Genomic DNA, 18079 nt, shown 5'->3' with positions numbered 1-18079 from the left:
TTATTAACGCATACTTCTTCGGTATCTTTTTAATTAGAGCCCAATTACTTGGGAGGTCACTACATATTTCATTTAATTTTTTATAAAATAACTTCCTACTAGATGTGTTTAAAATTAAAACGGCTAAAAATATTTTGATATCGTCATTGCTATGTGCTAAAAAATTTATTAGAACTAATAATGACGATAAATGAAAATAACGAAAGAGCGCAAAAGTGGTTCTTAGAATGTGTCATGGACAATAATTTGCAGACTTACATAACAATCAATTAGAGCTACTAACATTTAACCTAATCTTACTTACTGATTTTATCACCCGATTTAGATTGTTTGCATGTCGTCAAAGTTACATAACCCGCAACCAAGGTGGGATTATATTTCTGGCAGTCGAAAAATTTATTATTTTAGATGACACATCGATTTCCAATTACTTTCCTCTTTAAGACTTCTTGTATTTTTGCACCTAAAAAATTAAATTTAAATTGCTATATTGACACAAAAAACCACTAATTACTTTATTTGTCTCGAAAAAAGTTAAAAAAATACTATAAAAGGCAAATGGTAAAAAGTATATTCACAATCGTTGTAAAGAGGGTAGAGTAAACAAATAGGATTTGAAATATTTTCTATTTCCTCAAGTAACGATTGACAAGAAGGAAAGACAAGAAATCTCTTATCTAATTTTTCATCACATCATTTCTTTAAAGCAACAATAACGCAAATTACAATATCAATCATGAATAAAGTTGGTTTATGGATCTGCTCTGTACTGCTATGTTTTGCGTCAGGTTTGTTAAATAAAATAATTTTTGTACTCCAAAAAAAATTATCAATAATAAATTTGGTGAAAAATACTCCTATTTTATAGTGTCATATGGACAAACTCTTAATTGCACCAACATTCCAGATGTCCCAACAAAACCACAAGATGGTGAAATTACTGCAATACTGTCAAGCGCAAATGAAAATATCGTAGTTTGCAACAACATTATACCACGTAAGTATGAAGCAAGCTGATCCAAATCTTTTTTTTAACATTGACAAAAAATATCCTTTTGCTTTCCGTTTTACAAACTTAATGGAGGAGTACCTACAATGGATAAAGCTGAAACAACAGATTATTTGATTAGTTCTTACCCTAAAATAGTCAGATAATTTTTGCGATACTTTTCCTAAAGATAAAGATATGTCTTTTTAATTATAGACCTGAATCCTTTCATTGCAAGTCTCAAGTTATCGGGTGTAGAACAACTAATAAATCAAACATGTAAGTTAATAGATCATCTCAACGCTCGTCTTGAAATTATCAATCGACGACTTGATTGTGGACTTGTGTCGATCGTACAAGAAGCTCGAAATTTGAATCAAATGCTGGGCAACGATCAAGTTTCAAACAGAGTATTAAACGGCGTGAAAGCCAGACTTCTTGTTATCAAGAATCGTCTTCAAGCTATTATTATACCTGCAGTTCCCTGAATTGAATAATTTGTAGTTTTGTTGATATTTACTCTTTGTCTTATAGTATAAAGGAGATAAACTTGTTCTCTGTAAAGATTGTTGTGTTTGTTTATTTTACTTTCTTTTTAAAATAAAAGATTTCAAGCCGCTTTTAAAATGGTGAAATCCCCCCCCCCAAAAAAAAAAAATAACCACGCCCGTTTATAAACTGTCTAAAAGGATTAAGATGCCGTACACATTACAGGCAACGTGTGCACAAATGTTCCCAAATCATTTTGGTATATCTACTGCTCACGCCATTAAAACTCATAAAACAACATTAGACCAAAAAAGGCAAGTTGGTCAATTTTTCTATTAGTCTAGGAAAATGATTTACTACTGTTTTCCAAAACTTAATTAAGTCAAGAGGTCTGAGTAAAGAGAACTACAAGAAATGTAGAGATATTGGCTCATGGAAATAATTCTTTCGACCACAAATTAATAGAGAGCTTAGCTATTCATTATGCATGCTATGATTTCGTTCAATAGAATAATAAGATCTATGCCTCTATTTTTATTTGACACAGCATAAATATTCTTAAGTAAGATACCTCAATGTATCTTTTGAAATATATTTTGATTGTCGTGATCATTATCAAACGTTTCAAAACTATAAAGTCTATGCTAAAAGTGTTATAAATATAAAACGAAATAGGGGATAAACTTCATATGTCCAATGTGCTGCATATATACAATGAAATACATAATAAGGTATAAGAAACTATTTCCAAGACTATTAAAATAGCAGATGTGGTAATATACCACATAATTGTTGACATTCGAAATTATATTATTCATTAACTTATTTTTATATTCAAATGCTGGTATTTTTTTGTTAATGTAGTTGAAACTTGAAAATGGAAATTGATATTCTTTGATTCTTGTGCTGTAATCAAGAAATATATGTTCCTTTTACATTGTTCCTCTGCCTAAGTGAAAATTTCCATGCGTTTATTTGTCTTATAAATGTGCATGCACAATGTTTATAACTCCTTCAGTGTATGAATTACTTCGAAACCTCAAATACTCTCTCACCCAAGGTAGGGTTACCTGGCAATGTACATAGAGTAAATAGTGCGTAATTAAAAAAAACATACGAATTCAATTAAACAACATTTTGAAATGAATCGAAAAGTTGTTGATGAAGAATTATACTACTAGCAGGAGACAGCAACAGTGTTCTTATATTAGGGCTTTATTTTTCTTTATTCCGAATATTTATACAGGATTTAGCCACTTCAGTGTTGGAAACACTATAATCAATGTGAGTCCTGCGTTTAGAATGCATACATTACGTATTCAACGGCATTGCCTAGCCAATTTCTCTCACATGGTATGGGTTCACCTGTAGCTGTCGTAAAGAGACCTGTTAAACATGCCTGCCCTCTGGACCGAACCAAGGACCTTGTAGTTACGAAGCAAACTCTATAATTTCAAAGCTACGTGCCATTCTCCGCGGGCTATACTTTTGCATGGACGTGGGCTTGAGATATGGCATAAAGTTTTAAAAGTTTAAAAATATTTTTGTGTTTCTAATGTAAGTAATAAACCGAAAAATGCATTTTGTGTTACGATAACATAAACCACCAAATCCAGTTTTTAAAGGTTTGACATGGTATATTCTTCCTAATAGGTTAATTACATTTATAATATTAGTATAAGTAATACTGCGCATTATCTTCCTAGATTTAGTGGGACTTGGATGGATTTAGTGGGACTCGAAACCAGCACCTCTCGTTTGCCGAACGACTGCTCTACCAACTGTGCTATCGATCCAATCCTATCTCTCTAGCACATGTGGTAGACGAGGCCAGGATACTACTTCCTTGCGATATACCATGAGGGCGAAACATATGTCCTCCTTAACACATACCATACCTAACACATACCAAAATAGAGATATCACCGAATGATGCATAATCGAATAATCGGAGTTATTTTTTGTTAAAAAACGACAAGAGTGGGTATCGCATCTAAGACAAAGTCTAATATTTTATCATGCTACTAGAAGGCTAAAATGACCAATCTTAAGCACAGATTTACACCACATTCCTTGGATGAATATTTAAAATCAAATACCAAAAAATTACAAATTTTAATACGCTTAAATTTAATATTCGACAACAACAAAAAATTACAAAAATTTTATCCTGCATCATATTTGTACTCCATTTCCCTTGATGTTAATATTGTTCACAGTTATTAAATTATAACAAATATGCTTTAAACGTTAAAACGGCTAGTTTCCACAACAGGAAGGTACAAAAAAGTGATATTAATAGGAGTAAAGATGTAACGTTGAAATTAATGAATAATGTGCACCAATTGACCTCTGATTATTACAAGTCTTGATCGTATTCCAGCCAATACTCTTATTGAAACTAGATCATTTTGCAAAGTTTGTTGCAGATTTTGTGCTTCCTGCACACTAGCAACAAGCCCACAATTTAGTCTTCGATTGACGATTTCCATGCGTGTTTGAAGTTGACTCAAAACCCCGTCGATTTCTTTTATCTGATTAATGACGCCAGGCAATTTTGCACTTGCGATAAAAGCATTGAAAACTGAAATATAAAGACACAAATATGTAATTTATAACATCTAACATTTACAAGTCACTATTGAGTAACATTTTGTTCGATAATTTTTCTTGCCTTTGTAACATTTCAGTAATCGTGCCAAAAGAAGACGTGATAACAATTTGACGAAAACCAATGTAATTACTATTTCACTCACATGGAATTATTTGATTGCAAACCACTATATTTTCGTTCGCAGATGCTATCAGACTCGTTATTGGTGGATCAGCTGGTGTATTAGGAACAGGAGGTATGTTCGTGCAATTAAGTTGGGCCAAAGTCCCTGTTATAATAAAACATTGAATAAACAGATTATACATTTTCATAAATAATACGTTCTCTTCAAGCAACTAGACTGTTGTAATGTTTTACGTAAAAAATACCTGATGCCAAACACAGCAAGACAGTAAAGATGTAAACGCAGGATTTATGCATTGTTGCGTGATAAATAAAATGAATGGTAAATCAATGAAGAATAAGTTATCTAAAAAGAAATAATCTTGAAGACTAACAATTCAGGAAGCATTTAATAGATTTTTGTTACGAGTTTGTCACTTTGCATACCTTGCTGTTAACCTGAATCGTCTTCACTTGATCCTGATAGCTTCTCTGTGATAACACTTTGCATCAGCCAAGGTTTTATAGCAACGTGTTGTTAGGTGGGTAGAACGAAACACCGCAAGGGTGATACCTTGCAAATTATATTTTGCCGAACACATTAGGTCTGTTTGTATACACTATAACAGAAAAACATTGTAATTTGCTTTACCAAGAAACAGCCTCCGCAAATTCTATTATTTGTTGAATAACACTTGATCGATGATTTAGATAGCGTTCTCGTGGCTCCAATAATGATATCAACCCTGATATAGATTAGGTGATAAGAAGGAAAAGAAATTTTTGGCAACAAGTATAATGATAAAAGTTGTTAATTCTTTTCTAACAATTAAGATTATGTAACATTTATCAATTTTGCGCAAACAGTTTCTTAAAGCTTATGTAATATAATCTTTAACGCTGTAAAACGCAGTAAAAACTGCAAAAATCCACTAAATCCAATCCTTGAAAAGTTTAATACGCTTAAAGTAAATTATAAAAGTCGAAATATATTATTCTTACTAAGAGCAACACATTGCAGAGTATTGGTTCTAAATTCTTATTACTTTACCCCCAACTTTAAAATTCATGAAGTAGATTTAATAAAGCTTTGTAATGAAACTGGATTTAAGAAAAGCCCATTTACACTTTACAATATATTTACTATATATTTACTTAAATATATAGTCACTTTTTTAACATCCGGGAAATTTTTGTTGTACTTTATCAAAATATATTTAATAACGCAAATTCACAAAATTCGCGCTAATTTTGTTTTTTGCCAATTTAATAAGGCATCTCTTGAATTGTGCATGCAAGTACTCACCGAATTGCATTTTGTTTTTTATAGCCTCTATGTATTTGCATCAATACATACATCGGAGGAACACTATCGTAGAAAAAAATTCTCAGTTAGACGTTTCTTATTATACTTGTATGAGGAAGTTTAAATATTAGTTTTTAAATATTTTTATTGATAAGGAATATGTCTATGATACCTCACAAGTGTCTGTGCCTTGCGATCAACAAGGGTTAAGTTTGCTGCAAAATTAAATTGTTTTTAAACGTTCACGAGAAATCCTTTTTTCTTGACATCTGCTACCTGCATTTTGGCATTATCCATGTAATAATACGCCAGTTCCGTGTTCTTGTAAGTTCTTAACGGACCAAAACGACGAAATGTTCACAATAGTAAGATGGTTTTTTTAGAAAAATTTTTAGCAAGTAGCAATTACACCTGCTCAAACAAATCAATAAGGACAAATGGCATGCTTATGAAACGTGCCATAGAAAGCAATTGGAATCATCAAAATGATTTGATATTTAAGTTAAATGTTGACCTTCTTATTTCAAAAAAAATTTTTTTTTGAATTACATTTTTCTTACATGCTATGGCTAATGTAATAAAACCCTAATTTAGTCCAAACAGCTCTTACATAATACATCGTACGGTGTTTTCGAAAATATATAAATGCGATAGGGCAAATGAAATAACAAAGTAATTACCAAATCATTGACCACCATTCATGTAGGTAATCCCTCTTATATTTCTATAGCAACCTCCAATTATTGCCTGCATTACGAACTTAGGAAGTAAATTAGGAAGTAGGAAGTAGGAAGTTGATATGAAATGGATCATTATGTGGAAACAAAGTTTGAAATAATTTTGGCCTCCTGTTGTTGAAAACTTTAATCACACATGGTTTAAAAGTAAAAGAAATTTAGAGATTTCGTATTTCAAACTTTTCGTTCCATAGCTTTATAAACTTTTGATAAAATAATAAATAGTATAAATAGTATATAGCCTATGTGCATAAAATCATAAACAGACAGACAAAACTCAATTAACTTTTTATTTTATTATATTAATGACACTGTTATGGAGGCGCTACGTTTCCAATTAAATTAATTGTTGTCAACATTCCAAATATAGTTTGGCTAAACTATCAATTAACTAGTAATTATGTAAATATCACGTACTGCCAATTCCTTAAATATTTAACATCAATTGAATATGGAACTTTACCTAAATGTCATATACCAAGAATACTAGTGCAATTAATATGTTTACGCAAATTAACACGACAAAAAACAACACAACATGATTGCAATGAACAAATTTAGTTACGTGAACAACGTATTTAACGTCTCAATAATAGCGCGCTACGTGTGTTTGTTTGTGAGAGACAAAGATAAGATGCAATACTTCCTAAACAAACGAAGTATAGTAATAAGAATAAGTGTTTTGTGCGCTACAACGTTTGTTTAGCGTTAATATTTTTTTACTTAGATTTGTAAATCAACTGCATTTCACTTGCTGCTTTAGAAATGATGTTATGAAGATCGATTTTTCGCCCTCGCTTAAATAACTAAAAATAAATTAGGATAAATTCTGGATCTGGAAATGCTAGATTAACCTGTTGTTTCGACTCTTACTGTGTGCAAAACCCCAATATTTTTGTAATTCTTTTGTTCAACTTACCAAGTTCTATACAATAGTCGTAGCTGTCAGTCTATGTAAAGTCTTTAGTACATACACAACCTCCCTGACACTATCCTACCGAAGTAAGTGAATAAAAGTCATACAGCTAGTCATCTGTAATAATTAAGCCTCTGTAGGCATAGTGCATGTGTTTATTCTTCTCTAAAATATCCTAAAGTTGTTTCTTACTACCAACGGCTCATAACCCTGTGCATTATTCTGGTCAGTTGTTTTTGCCACACATACCAGATTTAATCGGGCAATAAGGCTTTTATTTTACATGTTTTTGCTTTAAATTTCCAGATTTTAGTCTATTCTATTCTGTGTTTTTATTTTACGTGTTGTATGTATACAGTATATGGTATATATGTTATAGTTAATCTTTTATTTGGATGTATTTTAAGCAGAAAAACCATGTATACTTCATAGAACTCAAATGAGTAATAATAAATTCTGTTTTTTCTTATCCAACGGCTGAAAACTCCTTTAAACCATAATATTTCGTTAACATTTGACGTTCACTCCAGGCCCACGATTTTATAGATTGCTTTGACTAATCTGCTGTATGAAATGAACAAAATAGATAAACAAATTTTAGAGTAATTTTTGTGACCAGACGAGTCGTTGATGATGCAATCCAAATATATTCTCAATTTCTTTAGTAACTAAATGGGTTTTTAAAATTTTACATAAATTTATTCAAACAAACTGCCGACGATGAGTGTGATTAAAAACACTACATATCATTCCCTTCCCTCAACCTATCAATTCCTATAACTCATCTGCAACAATTTGATGCATGATAAAAAACCCTTAGCAAATTGAAATATTGATTAAACGTTTGTTTCTGATTCTTAGACTGTGATGATTACATAAGTGATAAATATACGTGCAGAGAATATTCCCATTATTTAAATTGGAAAAGTGATTGACGTTATGAACCAATAATTATTAATTGACTGAAACGTAATACGCGTGTCTACACACGTCAATTGTGTTTTTAACTTAACAGAAGTTAACATACATTAATCAGCTTAGGTCAACCAACAAGAAGAAGTTTGTTTCTTTATAGGTAACTGATTTAAAAGAAGTGTTAAATATAATCCGTACAAAATAACCAGAGAAGCAAGATAACGCATACTCATATCTTTTATAGTATTTTAAAGATTAAGTTAAGAACAATGTTCACAAAACTTCATATCGATTTTGCCTGCCAAAAGGAAGCTTTTTTTCTGTTAAAGTCAGCATAGGCAAGCAAAATACATTTCTTGCCATCTTTTTAACTCCATAAATGTCATAATAGTACTTTAACTGCTTATCATTAATTCTCTAAGGGTTATTTTTGGATATTTAGGCCTGAAAATTAACAGTGTAAACTAACGTTCGCTCTGGATATACAAAAAATTATAGTAGAAAGGTGACGAACGTATGGCAAAAATATATGATAAAAATGCTTGGATAAAGAGAAAATAAAGAAAGAAGTATTACAAAGTAGTTTTCTTAATTTTAGACACTAAGGGTATTTTCTTCTCCTTGACGGTGTAACAGTGATTGTTCGGGTGCATCGACATGCAAACAACTTTACATCACATGACGTAAATATCAGGTGATCCCTTGAAATGCATTTATCGTTTTTACCTGAAAATGATTATTAATAGAAACAAAAGGCTAATATGGCATAAATAGAACTATATAGAATTAACGATTAAAAAGCATCTCTTTATTCCTCATGTGATATCATATATGCCTAAAATCTTATCCTGTATTTCCCATCTATTTCATTTAAATGCATTTATCGTACAAAATGTAACCTATCATTTACAGTAGTTGTTAGTGTGAATATTCGGGATAGAACTCTAAATTTAAATATGTTTTAGGGTATCAAGCATAGTGTAACTCACACCTATTCACTCCAAGGTATTTCAAACATATCATGGCTGTGGGCAGATTAAGTGGATACTTATAAATCAAAGGTGTTTTTAAAATCAGAAATGCTGGTTAGATGGTTGGGCAGTGTAAAACTCTGATTCGATAAATGAAGAAAAATATTGTATCGCCCAAAAAATCCCAGTCTAAATTATTAACACATTTACGCTCCAAAAAATGTTTGTCCCATTAGTAAAAAACTTGGCATACGTCATACGTCATACCAGATGAATATTTATATACGCTAACAATTTGAATTGTTCTACGACGACAATTATTATTCTTTCTAGGCAAGCTATTTTATAACGATAGGAATGAATTACATGCGTAAAAGGGCTATTAACGCACTGTATCTACAGATCTTATCGTACATTTTAAATTGATTTGTTTACATGATGTGTCAGTTACATAACACACGAACAAAATTGGCTTACATTTCCTGTGATTGGGATGTTTGCTGGTTTGATGATACAACGAATTTCGTCTAGACTGTTTCCCACCTAATAAAATTAAATTTAAATTGTTACATTGTAACAAAAATTGCATTAATTATTTTGTTTTTCTCGTTTAAACGTAAAAAAACTATAAAAGGAACAGATCAGGAAATCTATTCACAATCGGCTTGAAGACAACACAGACATTAGGTAAGATATACAATATTGTGCAATTTCTTTAATAATGGTTGACAATAACTTAGAAAAGTATAAAAAAATGTTTAATGTAATTATTTACCTAAATATTTTATAGGATCAATTTCTGCTTTTTAAATTTAAATCAAATCGAGATATCAAACATGTATAAAGTTGGTTTTTGGATCTCCTCTGTACTGCTGTGCTTGGCATCAGGTATTTTAAATTAAAATGATTTGATGTATTTTAAATAAGACGTATAAAATTCTTTCATTAAAAATTCTATTTTATTTTACACCTAATATAAATTTCATTTATAGTGTCATATGCACAAACTTCTAATTCTCTTAATTGCACCAACATTCCTAATGTCCCAACAAAACCACAAGATGCTGAAATTTCAGCAATCTTGTCAAGCGGAAATGAAAATATCGTGGTTTGCGACAACATCATCCCATGTAAGTATAACTTAAAGTTGATTATTTTTTTTATGTATATGCTGCTTGTTAAGGAGTGATCTTCTCAATTCCTATCCTGTAAATTATAGACAAAAAATATCAAAAAGTTAAAATATTTGAAATTTTAGATTGAAGAGATAAATTAGTTTAATTTTTTTAATCAAATTTTACGCAATTTTAACTTTTTTAATTATAGTCCTGAATCCTTTCATTGCAAGTCTCAAATTGACTGGTGTCCAGCAGCAGATAAATCAAACTTGCAAGTTAATAGATCATATTACCGTTCGACTTGAAATCATCAACCGAAGACTTGATTGTGGACTTGTGGCAAGTGTACAAGAAGCTAGAAGTTTGAATCTAATGCTGGGAAATGATCAAGTTTCAAACAGAGTATTGAATGGCGTGAAAACCAGACTTCTTGTTATCAAAAACCGACTTCAAGTTATTATTACACCTCCTGTACCTTGAAGTTCTATAAATGTATTTTTTTGTAAGCACTATTTGTTTTAAAAGTGAAAAGAAAAAAAAATCCGTTCACAGTAAACGCTGTTATATTTTGTGTGTTTCTTACTTTAAAGAGGTCAATGCAGAGCAAGAAGCTTGCAAATTCAATGAAATTTACTTAAAATTGAACTACTAGAAGAATTAGACCACAAGGGAATTCTTTCATCAATCTTTCCAGTCTCCAAATTATATGGCGATAGATCAGTAAAAAATTCTATTAATGGTTTTGGTAATCTTTAATATTCACATGTAGCATACATTTGTTCAAACAGGAGCCAATTGTGTGGAAACGTATATTGAGTATTCATCACAAACTAGTCGCGTATTATAACAACCGCGCAGGAAATAACAATCCACATTACATTCGAAATCTTTGGAAGCGAATAAAAGGTGTTGTGCTAGCATCTTCAAATTATTGACATTTGTTAAACTTTAAGTCTAACAATGCAAGTTAAGATATCATGTTCTTAGCCTGTTCTGTGGTCATATAAGCACTTATGGAGACAAAATTCATGATTTTTAAGGTTGCTAGCAAAAGGTAGTTTAAAGATTGTAGACAACGCGTTAATTGAATGTAAATATATTATATGTGTTTCAAAACAGTTTAAATAGCTTACGCCACCAAACCCATTAAAATTTACAAATTTAAACACATATACCCTAGTGAAAAATTACTTAAACTTTGGAAAAAATGAATTAAAAGTTATTACAGGCAAATCAACTTCACCCAATATTGATATTTCCAATTTTTAAATGCATAACAATTGACAATAGCATATTCAGCATGCCGTTATGCATGATTTTTTTAAACTGGCGATACATTAAAATGGATAAGACAAGCTATAATGCACCACTTCGTAAATTTTGAAAGGTAAGCTGTATTTTGTTCAAAATTAAAACCAAATAACTATTTTGTCCTTAGTAAGAATGAAAAACCATTCCCTGGATATGAACAACAGACAAAACCTGTGGCTCAGTAAACTTGTGTAATTTTCCACGGGCAAATGACTCGATTGAAATGCACTAACTTGAAACAACAACAAACAAACTTACTCCAGCGGACTTGGTCATATGCGATGTCGAAAATTTATATGATGCTAGAATGTTATTCCCTGCAAGGAAGTATGACTTGGTTGCCTGCCGAAATCGTCTTATCAGTAGAAGGGTTGTTTAAACTTCCTTCTTCCCTTCTTTGAATAATTACTACTGAAATTATAATCAGTTAAAAATGACAATAAAAGTTATCTTGATTATGGTAATCATAAATCTGGCTACGAAAGCAAAATTATGTCACGGAAGCAATAGTTTAGAAAGTTTGTTGTTTAACATTTTCTTTCACATTAATTTGAATGTGGGTACACAGTTATTATTAATACAGCATAAATTGTTCTGCTAATTTGTGCTACAGGAAAATACACTACAGAAAAATACTACCGGAGGCTCAAATTATAATTCCGGAATACCAGCTTGAAAGACCGATACGTTGACCGATGATAATATTTCTTAGCACCGGTAAATAAATACTGTGCTTATCAACCAATATCTATCTTACAAATGCGTTGCGCTACACTGTAAGTTTTGTGGGAGAGACAATTAAATAAATTACAAGACAACAACTTCTTTGTAAGCTTTTGCAAGCGGTCATTTAAACTAAGCATGAAACACATATTGCGTACTAAATATTAGTCTATTTCCAACGTCCTTTAATAATTATCCTATCTGTTATGTAACAAGAACAGAGCTAAAACGAATTTTTACAGAGTAAGAATTTATGTATTTTCCGCCTTTGCTGTAACCTTAACTGGGAAAGTCGTTTATTTAAAACCGATTCTAAGTAAAATTATAAATTTAAATGGTATTCATTATGTAAAGTTCGAATTTAATGTATGATGCATAGTTATGGCGGCGTGTTTTTGTATATATACTAAAAGCAACATACCATATTATATAAAGGTGAGAGAAAAATGACTCAGCTGTTTATGTTTTATTTTGCTGCTTACTGTCTAAAATATTTTGTGGTAGAGATTGCGCGTTACTTACGACAACAACAACCACGTGATAATTTCCTACGGAAAATCAACACAATATGATTTCCTGACTTTACAATGGTTTCCCCAAATATTTCTTACAATTTATCAGCACATTAATAGATATAATCCTACGAAACCCAAGTATATAGCAGGTAAATTAATTTTAGGAAATTAAATTGTTTACCGGCAAACTTGTTTATTAAACAGGTATCGATGCGGTCTGAGCCATTTCCTTCTTTGAACAAAGAGCAATTAATATTTGTAAGTTTCCATGCAATATTGCGCATCATAAAATTTTATTCACTACGGGGTAAATTATATGGCAAAGACACAATTTTGCAACATCATGTGGAGGGAACAATTAAAATTACACTTCCTAAATGTTCAGATTTTGCTTAGCAGTAACATGTTTTTGTCTAAATAATAGCGTGTCATTTTAAGATTTTCGGGTAAAAACCTTTTTGAAAGGGAGAAAAAACATTTTATTTTTTATTGAAAAGTCACAAACATGTCACAAAAATTTTCATGCGCAGTATTAATTGCAGCAATTAATTTTTGATGCGAAATTAAACCTATTTATTTTGTATATAGCTAGGCGGACAATGATAGACTCATTGTGGAGATGAATATCTAAAATTCAGGATAAATACACAAAAAGAAGGAACCATCAAAAGACCTACGTTATATGTATTACCATATGTCTAGTGACACATAAGGAGCACATAAATCTTAGGTGATTGTCATTATCTATTATCTGTTACGTAAGTTAAACAGCCCGAATGTAGCGCAGTGATAAGAAAGATAAGGTTTCAGCACTGATAAAATCAATTTTTATTATGAATCATTCAGTGAATGACTTGCCTATCTTTCAAAAAGAATGTAACATAATCTTGTAGCTTTATTGGTATCGTTGCCTATATAGTTCAGTTCATGGGTAAATCGTTTCCATTACCCTGTATAAACGTTTGTTAGATTAAATAACTTCGTTTTCACAGGTGTTTGTAATTCGAATCGGGTTATATAAACGTGATCTATTACATTGACATTGCAATTCCTTAAGTATCACAGATGTTGTACAATTTATTGATAATGTTGAGAGCCTAAATACACAAAGTTAAAAACGTTCCAATAAAGAAAACTACTTTTGACCCTTAGATAAATCCATATGCACCAATTTATCAACAAGAAAATTATAATAAAATTGCAGCTGTTTTTCTCTTGCTTGTGCTTCGGAAAGTTAAATGACTATATAATATTCTGTTCTACGACACTGTATAAACTGCTTCTTGCAGGAATATTGTAGGTATGAATAAAGGTATGAATAATGCTATATGCGTTAACTCGTATGTATTTAGCATTTTAGTATAGTGACTGTAGATTCCATCATTATTCCTTCTAATAATTTAGAATTTAAACCGATTTTTTTGTAGTGTCACATTATGCGGCAAGAATTACATAATTTTGTTTCGATGTGATAATATTGTTGGCGTAAATCTTTTTGGTTAAAAAATTGTTATAAATCGACCTAAAATAAATTTGTTACTTCATTTTAAACAACTTACATTCTATTTAAATTTATGTCACCTGTTTTGATGATACATGGAGTCTAAATTGACTTTGTTTATATTGTTTCCTACTTTTCCAGCCTTTTAATTTCAGTAGAAAATGTTAGTGTGGCGCTATCATGATTTTCAATTTCATAAAATTGCTGAGTTTTTTTTTTTACTTATTTCTAAAACAGTATACAAGCACATGCTTTGTAAGTCAAATCCCAATTGTTTTAAAGTCATTGCAGCAGATAGGTAAGTATGAATGTTAAAAACTCCAAATAATATATGGTAGTATCCAAGAAAAAAGAACTTATAGTGTTATAATGTTTTTCTTAACTATTTTTAAGGTCATCCTCTTCACTTTAATATATAAAATCAATTCCTGGCATCAATCATGTATCAGACTCCTTTATTGATGTCCTACGCTTTGTTATGTTTAGTATCAAGTATATTGACCTTTATGCCATGCGACAACACTGCAATATAATTTTGTTGATTGAATATGTACTTTCATCTTACATTTTTCATAGCGTCATATGGGCAAAATCTTAATTGCACTAACATTCCTGCTGTTCCAACAAAACCACGAGATGCTGAAATTTCCTTGTTACTGTCAAAAGCAAATGAAAATATCATGGTTTCCAACAATATCATTCCATGTAAGTTAATTTAATTTTTGCCTATGTTTCCTGGAATCATTATTATCTGGCCAAATGTTTTTTTTCACTTCTCGTATTGTGGCTTTAAATATAGTTTTATATACCATAACAAAAAGTAAAAAATTACATATGCTTTTAAACATAGTACTGAACGCCGCTATTGCAAATCTCAAGTTACTGGGTGTAGAACGGCAGATAAATCAAACTGGCAAGTTGATAGATCATCTTAACGCTGGACGTGAAATAATTTGTTGACTTGTTTGTGGACTTGTGGTGGGCGTACAAGAGGCTACACCTGCACTTCCCTGAATTGAATAATTTGTAATTTTATTATATGTACTCTTTGTAGTATAATACATTGAATATAAAGTACTTTTCTGCAAAAATTATTGCGTATTTTGCTTTCTTTAAAAAAGAAAAGTGTTTTAAGCCGTCTTTAAAATTGGGAAAATGGCAAAATGAAAGCCACTAAGAAGACAGAAAAAGCGCTATTTTAGCTAGTTTTATTTCTTAAGTCACGCGGTTAGCTTATGAGGCTGTAGTAACAAGCGTCGAAACAATGATAATGAAGTATCAAACCAAAAGTTACAGAAACATTGGAACAAAAAGGAATGTAGTTGACTAATTTTCCCAAACCTGCGTCGGCGAATTGAATTATACTATATCAAAAGGCATTTAAACCTGAATATCTTTGTAACTGTTTCTCAAAAGTACGTGGTTCTATACATCTTTTGATCAACGTCTCAAGATCTATGGTATAATGGCAACAGGTGTACATATTTGGTAATTTTTTCTTTAGCCCCATAAAGTTTTTTCAAAGGTACTTGATCCTATTTATTTCTTCATCAGCGTTTCAAGTTTTGTATATTACAGGCAACGTGCACACAAAATATTTTTGTATACGCACTGTTGAGGTCATCAAAACTCGTACATCTTTCTATGTCTCTGTATTTTTCTTCTTCTTAAAAGGAATTTTCAATGGCCTTATTTGTCATGTGAAAGGCTACGTGCGTGCAAGCTATCATATCTGTAGTTCTTCCAGTATGGAAGTTAAATAGAACACTAATACCATTACTTTAGGATTTAGAATACTCCGTTACCAAAATCAGGCTTAATAAGGAATGTACATAAAGTGAATAGTACTTACTTAAAAACGCTACGTATACAATACTGTTCCGTTGAGCTGAGTCAACTTTCCCGTCCATTAAACACCATTTTAAAAGAGATAAAATAAAAATCTGATGATAAATTGTACTACTATTAAAAGATACAAATAATGTATAAGAATATCAGGAATTGGGTGAGTTAAAAAATGGCATAAAGTTTTAAAAGTTTGATAACATTCTTGTGTTTCAATTGTAGAAAAATAGACCGAAATTTGGATTTGGTGTTGTTATACATGTTCTTTATTTGGATGTTAACATAAATCACGACTTCCATTTTCTCCAGATTTAATGTTATATTTTTTCCTAATGTACTGATAACGTCTAAAATGGTGGCAATGCTGCATTACCTACTTCACAATATGTTACAGTATGTAATGCGATACTTTTGCTACGAGCTGCTAATTGTTTATAAAAACTGATTTTATTTGGTCCCATCTAAGCATAGTAATCAGTGTTAAGACACACGCCACCATGCACCATGGTCCATGTTCCTATGTCGAACACGTTAAGGTCAACTTTCTGATAAATAAATTATATAAAAACGTTAATAATAGTTTGACGACAACATACGGTAACATGTTCCAAATAAAAAGTTTTGTTTATTTTAAAAACTTGCTTCCTTGTCCAGTAGCATAAGCACGAAACATGATTTAAATATAATATATACTAAATCATCATGTTACCGTGTAAGAAGCAACTGTACGGACAATGCCCAAACATTCTTGGGTCGATTATTGTGTTGTTTGTCCCTGCTACCATCTTAAAGTTTAGATAAAGCAGGAGTTTATGGTATGCACTGCTGTTCGGTATGGGGTAGATGATTTCAATCTTTGCAGAAATAATTCTATGAACAAGAAAAATACCACTTTTAACATCCAAAAATTGTAACAAAAAGCAGGTGCTAACAAAGGATTATGACAATATGTGAAAGAAAACTGAACAGATGTGTGGTGAAAGTAATGTTAAACGTGTATGCACGTCAACAAGAATTCATGTTTACCTGCTGTTTTAAAACTAAAATGAAAATAAGCGGAACTGTAACGCTATAATATGTACTTAAACATGGAAAATATGGTGTTTTGTAGCAATGAATATAAATATTCCCATTATCTTCGGTTTACTTTTCTCTGAAATCGAGACAGTTATTGCTTTGGTAATAGGTTTTTCTACCAATAAAGTTATTGCTTTGGTAATAGGTTTTTCTACCAATACAGCATATTTTCATTTTGAAATGCCATTTTCTTTTGATACATTTTTACCTTGCCAAATGCGCACTAAAACACCTTTTTCTGGATGAATGTAAAAAAGAACGTGCTAGGAAACAGAAGAAATTAAAAATTCTATTTACAATACAAAAATATCATGCTTGAAAGGTAAGCATTTACAATCAGAGTATTTATGGTGAAGAAGATTAATTAGGCCGTCTTAACGAGCTGTAAAATTACGCCCAGCTTTAACAATTCTTTAAAAGTTTCCCTGGAACTGCAATAACAAACAGAGTTTAAAACTGTAAAAAAATCAATACGCTTAAGGTAAAGTTGTAAGGTTAATATATATTATTCTTATTAGAACCGATGGAGAATCACATTCTATTTATATATCGTGGTTACATGAGATCTTCCATACGCTCACCACCAAACATATTTTACGTTATTTGTTCAAAACTATCATTACTTTAAGTTTTCTGCGTTTCTAAACAATTTGATCAGGTATCATAAATCAAATAAAACAGGTGAAATACCGCCTTATTCCAATAAATTAACGATCACAAGATTAACACGATGGCAACTAATCAAATGCTTGTAGCACCTTATAAGAAATAATTTAACTATCGCGATTCAACGCAAAATTAGTTACAAAATGCATTAAAATAACGCTAATCAGGAAGTTAAAGACACTGTACAACCAGTTTCTCTTATTCATCATCAAAATATTTACGATAACAAGATGCCTTCTTACCTACCTTCATCGCATCACATTACAAAGAAAAACGAATTATACG

The 18079-nt window shown here is 31.1% G+C and overlaps 3 protein-coding genes and 1 long non-coding RNA gene across 4 annotated transcripts; 2 read left to right on the top strand and 2 right to left on the bottom strand.

Annotated features, from left to right (window-relative positions):
* The first annotated feature begins 568 nt into the window (after positions 1-568).
* On the top strand, positions 569-1623 carry LOC130662566 (uncharacterized). The gene is made up of 3 exons (XM_057433317.1): positions 569-788; positions 869-997; positions 1205-1623. The coding sequence occupies exons 1-3, from the start codon at positions 737-739 to the stop codon at positions 1474-1476; spliced, it is 453 nt and encodes a 150-aa protein (XP_057289300.1). The 5' UTR covers positions 569-736; the 3' UTR covers positions 1477-1623.
* A 2032-nt stretch (positions 1624-3655) lies between these two features.
* LOC130661179 (uncharacterized) lies at positions 3656-5310 on the bottom strand. Its single transcript, XM_057461090.1, has 4 exons — positions 4641-5310; positions 4460-4560; positions 4234-4359; positions 3656-4061 (listed from the first exon to the last, which is right to left on the bottom strand). Exons 2-4 carry the CDS (start codon positions 4509-4511, stop codon positions 3802-3804), a joined length of 438 nt encoding a protein of 145 aa, XP_057317073.1. The 5' UTR covers positions 4512-4560; positions 4641-5310; the 3' UTR covers positions 3656-3801.
* A 3220-nt stretch (positions 5311-8530) lies between these two features.
* On the bottom strand, positions 8531-11859 carry LOC130660071 (uncharacterized). Its single transcript, XR_008987821.1, has 3 exons — positions 11726-11859; positions 9516-9581; positions 8531-8793 (listed from the first exon to the last, which is right to left on the bottom strand). It is a non-coding gene; the product is annotated as an uncharacterized LOC130660071 (long non-coding RNA).
* On the top strand, positions 9552-10697 carry LOC130658414 (uncharacterized). Its single transcript, XM_057461076.1, has 4 exons — positions 9552-9725; positions 9829-9926; positions 10031-10168; positions 10365-10697. Exons 2-4 carry the CDS (start codon positions 9875-9877, stop codon positions 10634-10636), a joined length of 462 nt encoding a protein of 153 aa, XP_057317059.1. The 5' UTR covers positions 9552-9725; positions 9829-9874; the 3' UTR covers positions 10637-10697.
* Positions 11860-18079: the final 6220 nt, after the last annotated feature.

This window comes from Hydractinia symbiolongicarpus, chromosome 1 (assembly GCF_029227915.1).
Source record: "Hydractinia symbiolongicarpus strain clone_291-10 chromosome 1, HSymV2.1, whole genome shotgun sequence".
In the NCBI taxonomy this organism is placed as follows: domain Eukaryota; kingdom Metazoa; phylum Cnidaria; class Hydrozoa; order Anthoathecata; family Hydractiniidae; genus Hydractinia; species Hydractinia symbiolongicarpus.
This window is presented reverse-complemented; position numbering and strand designations above follow the sequence as displayed.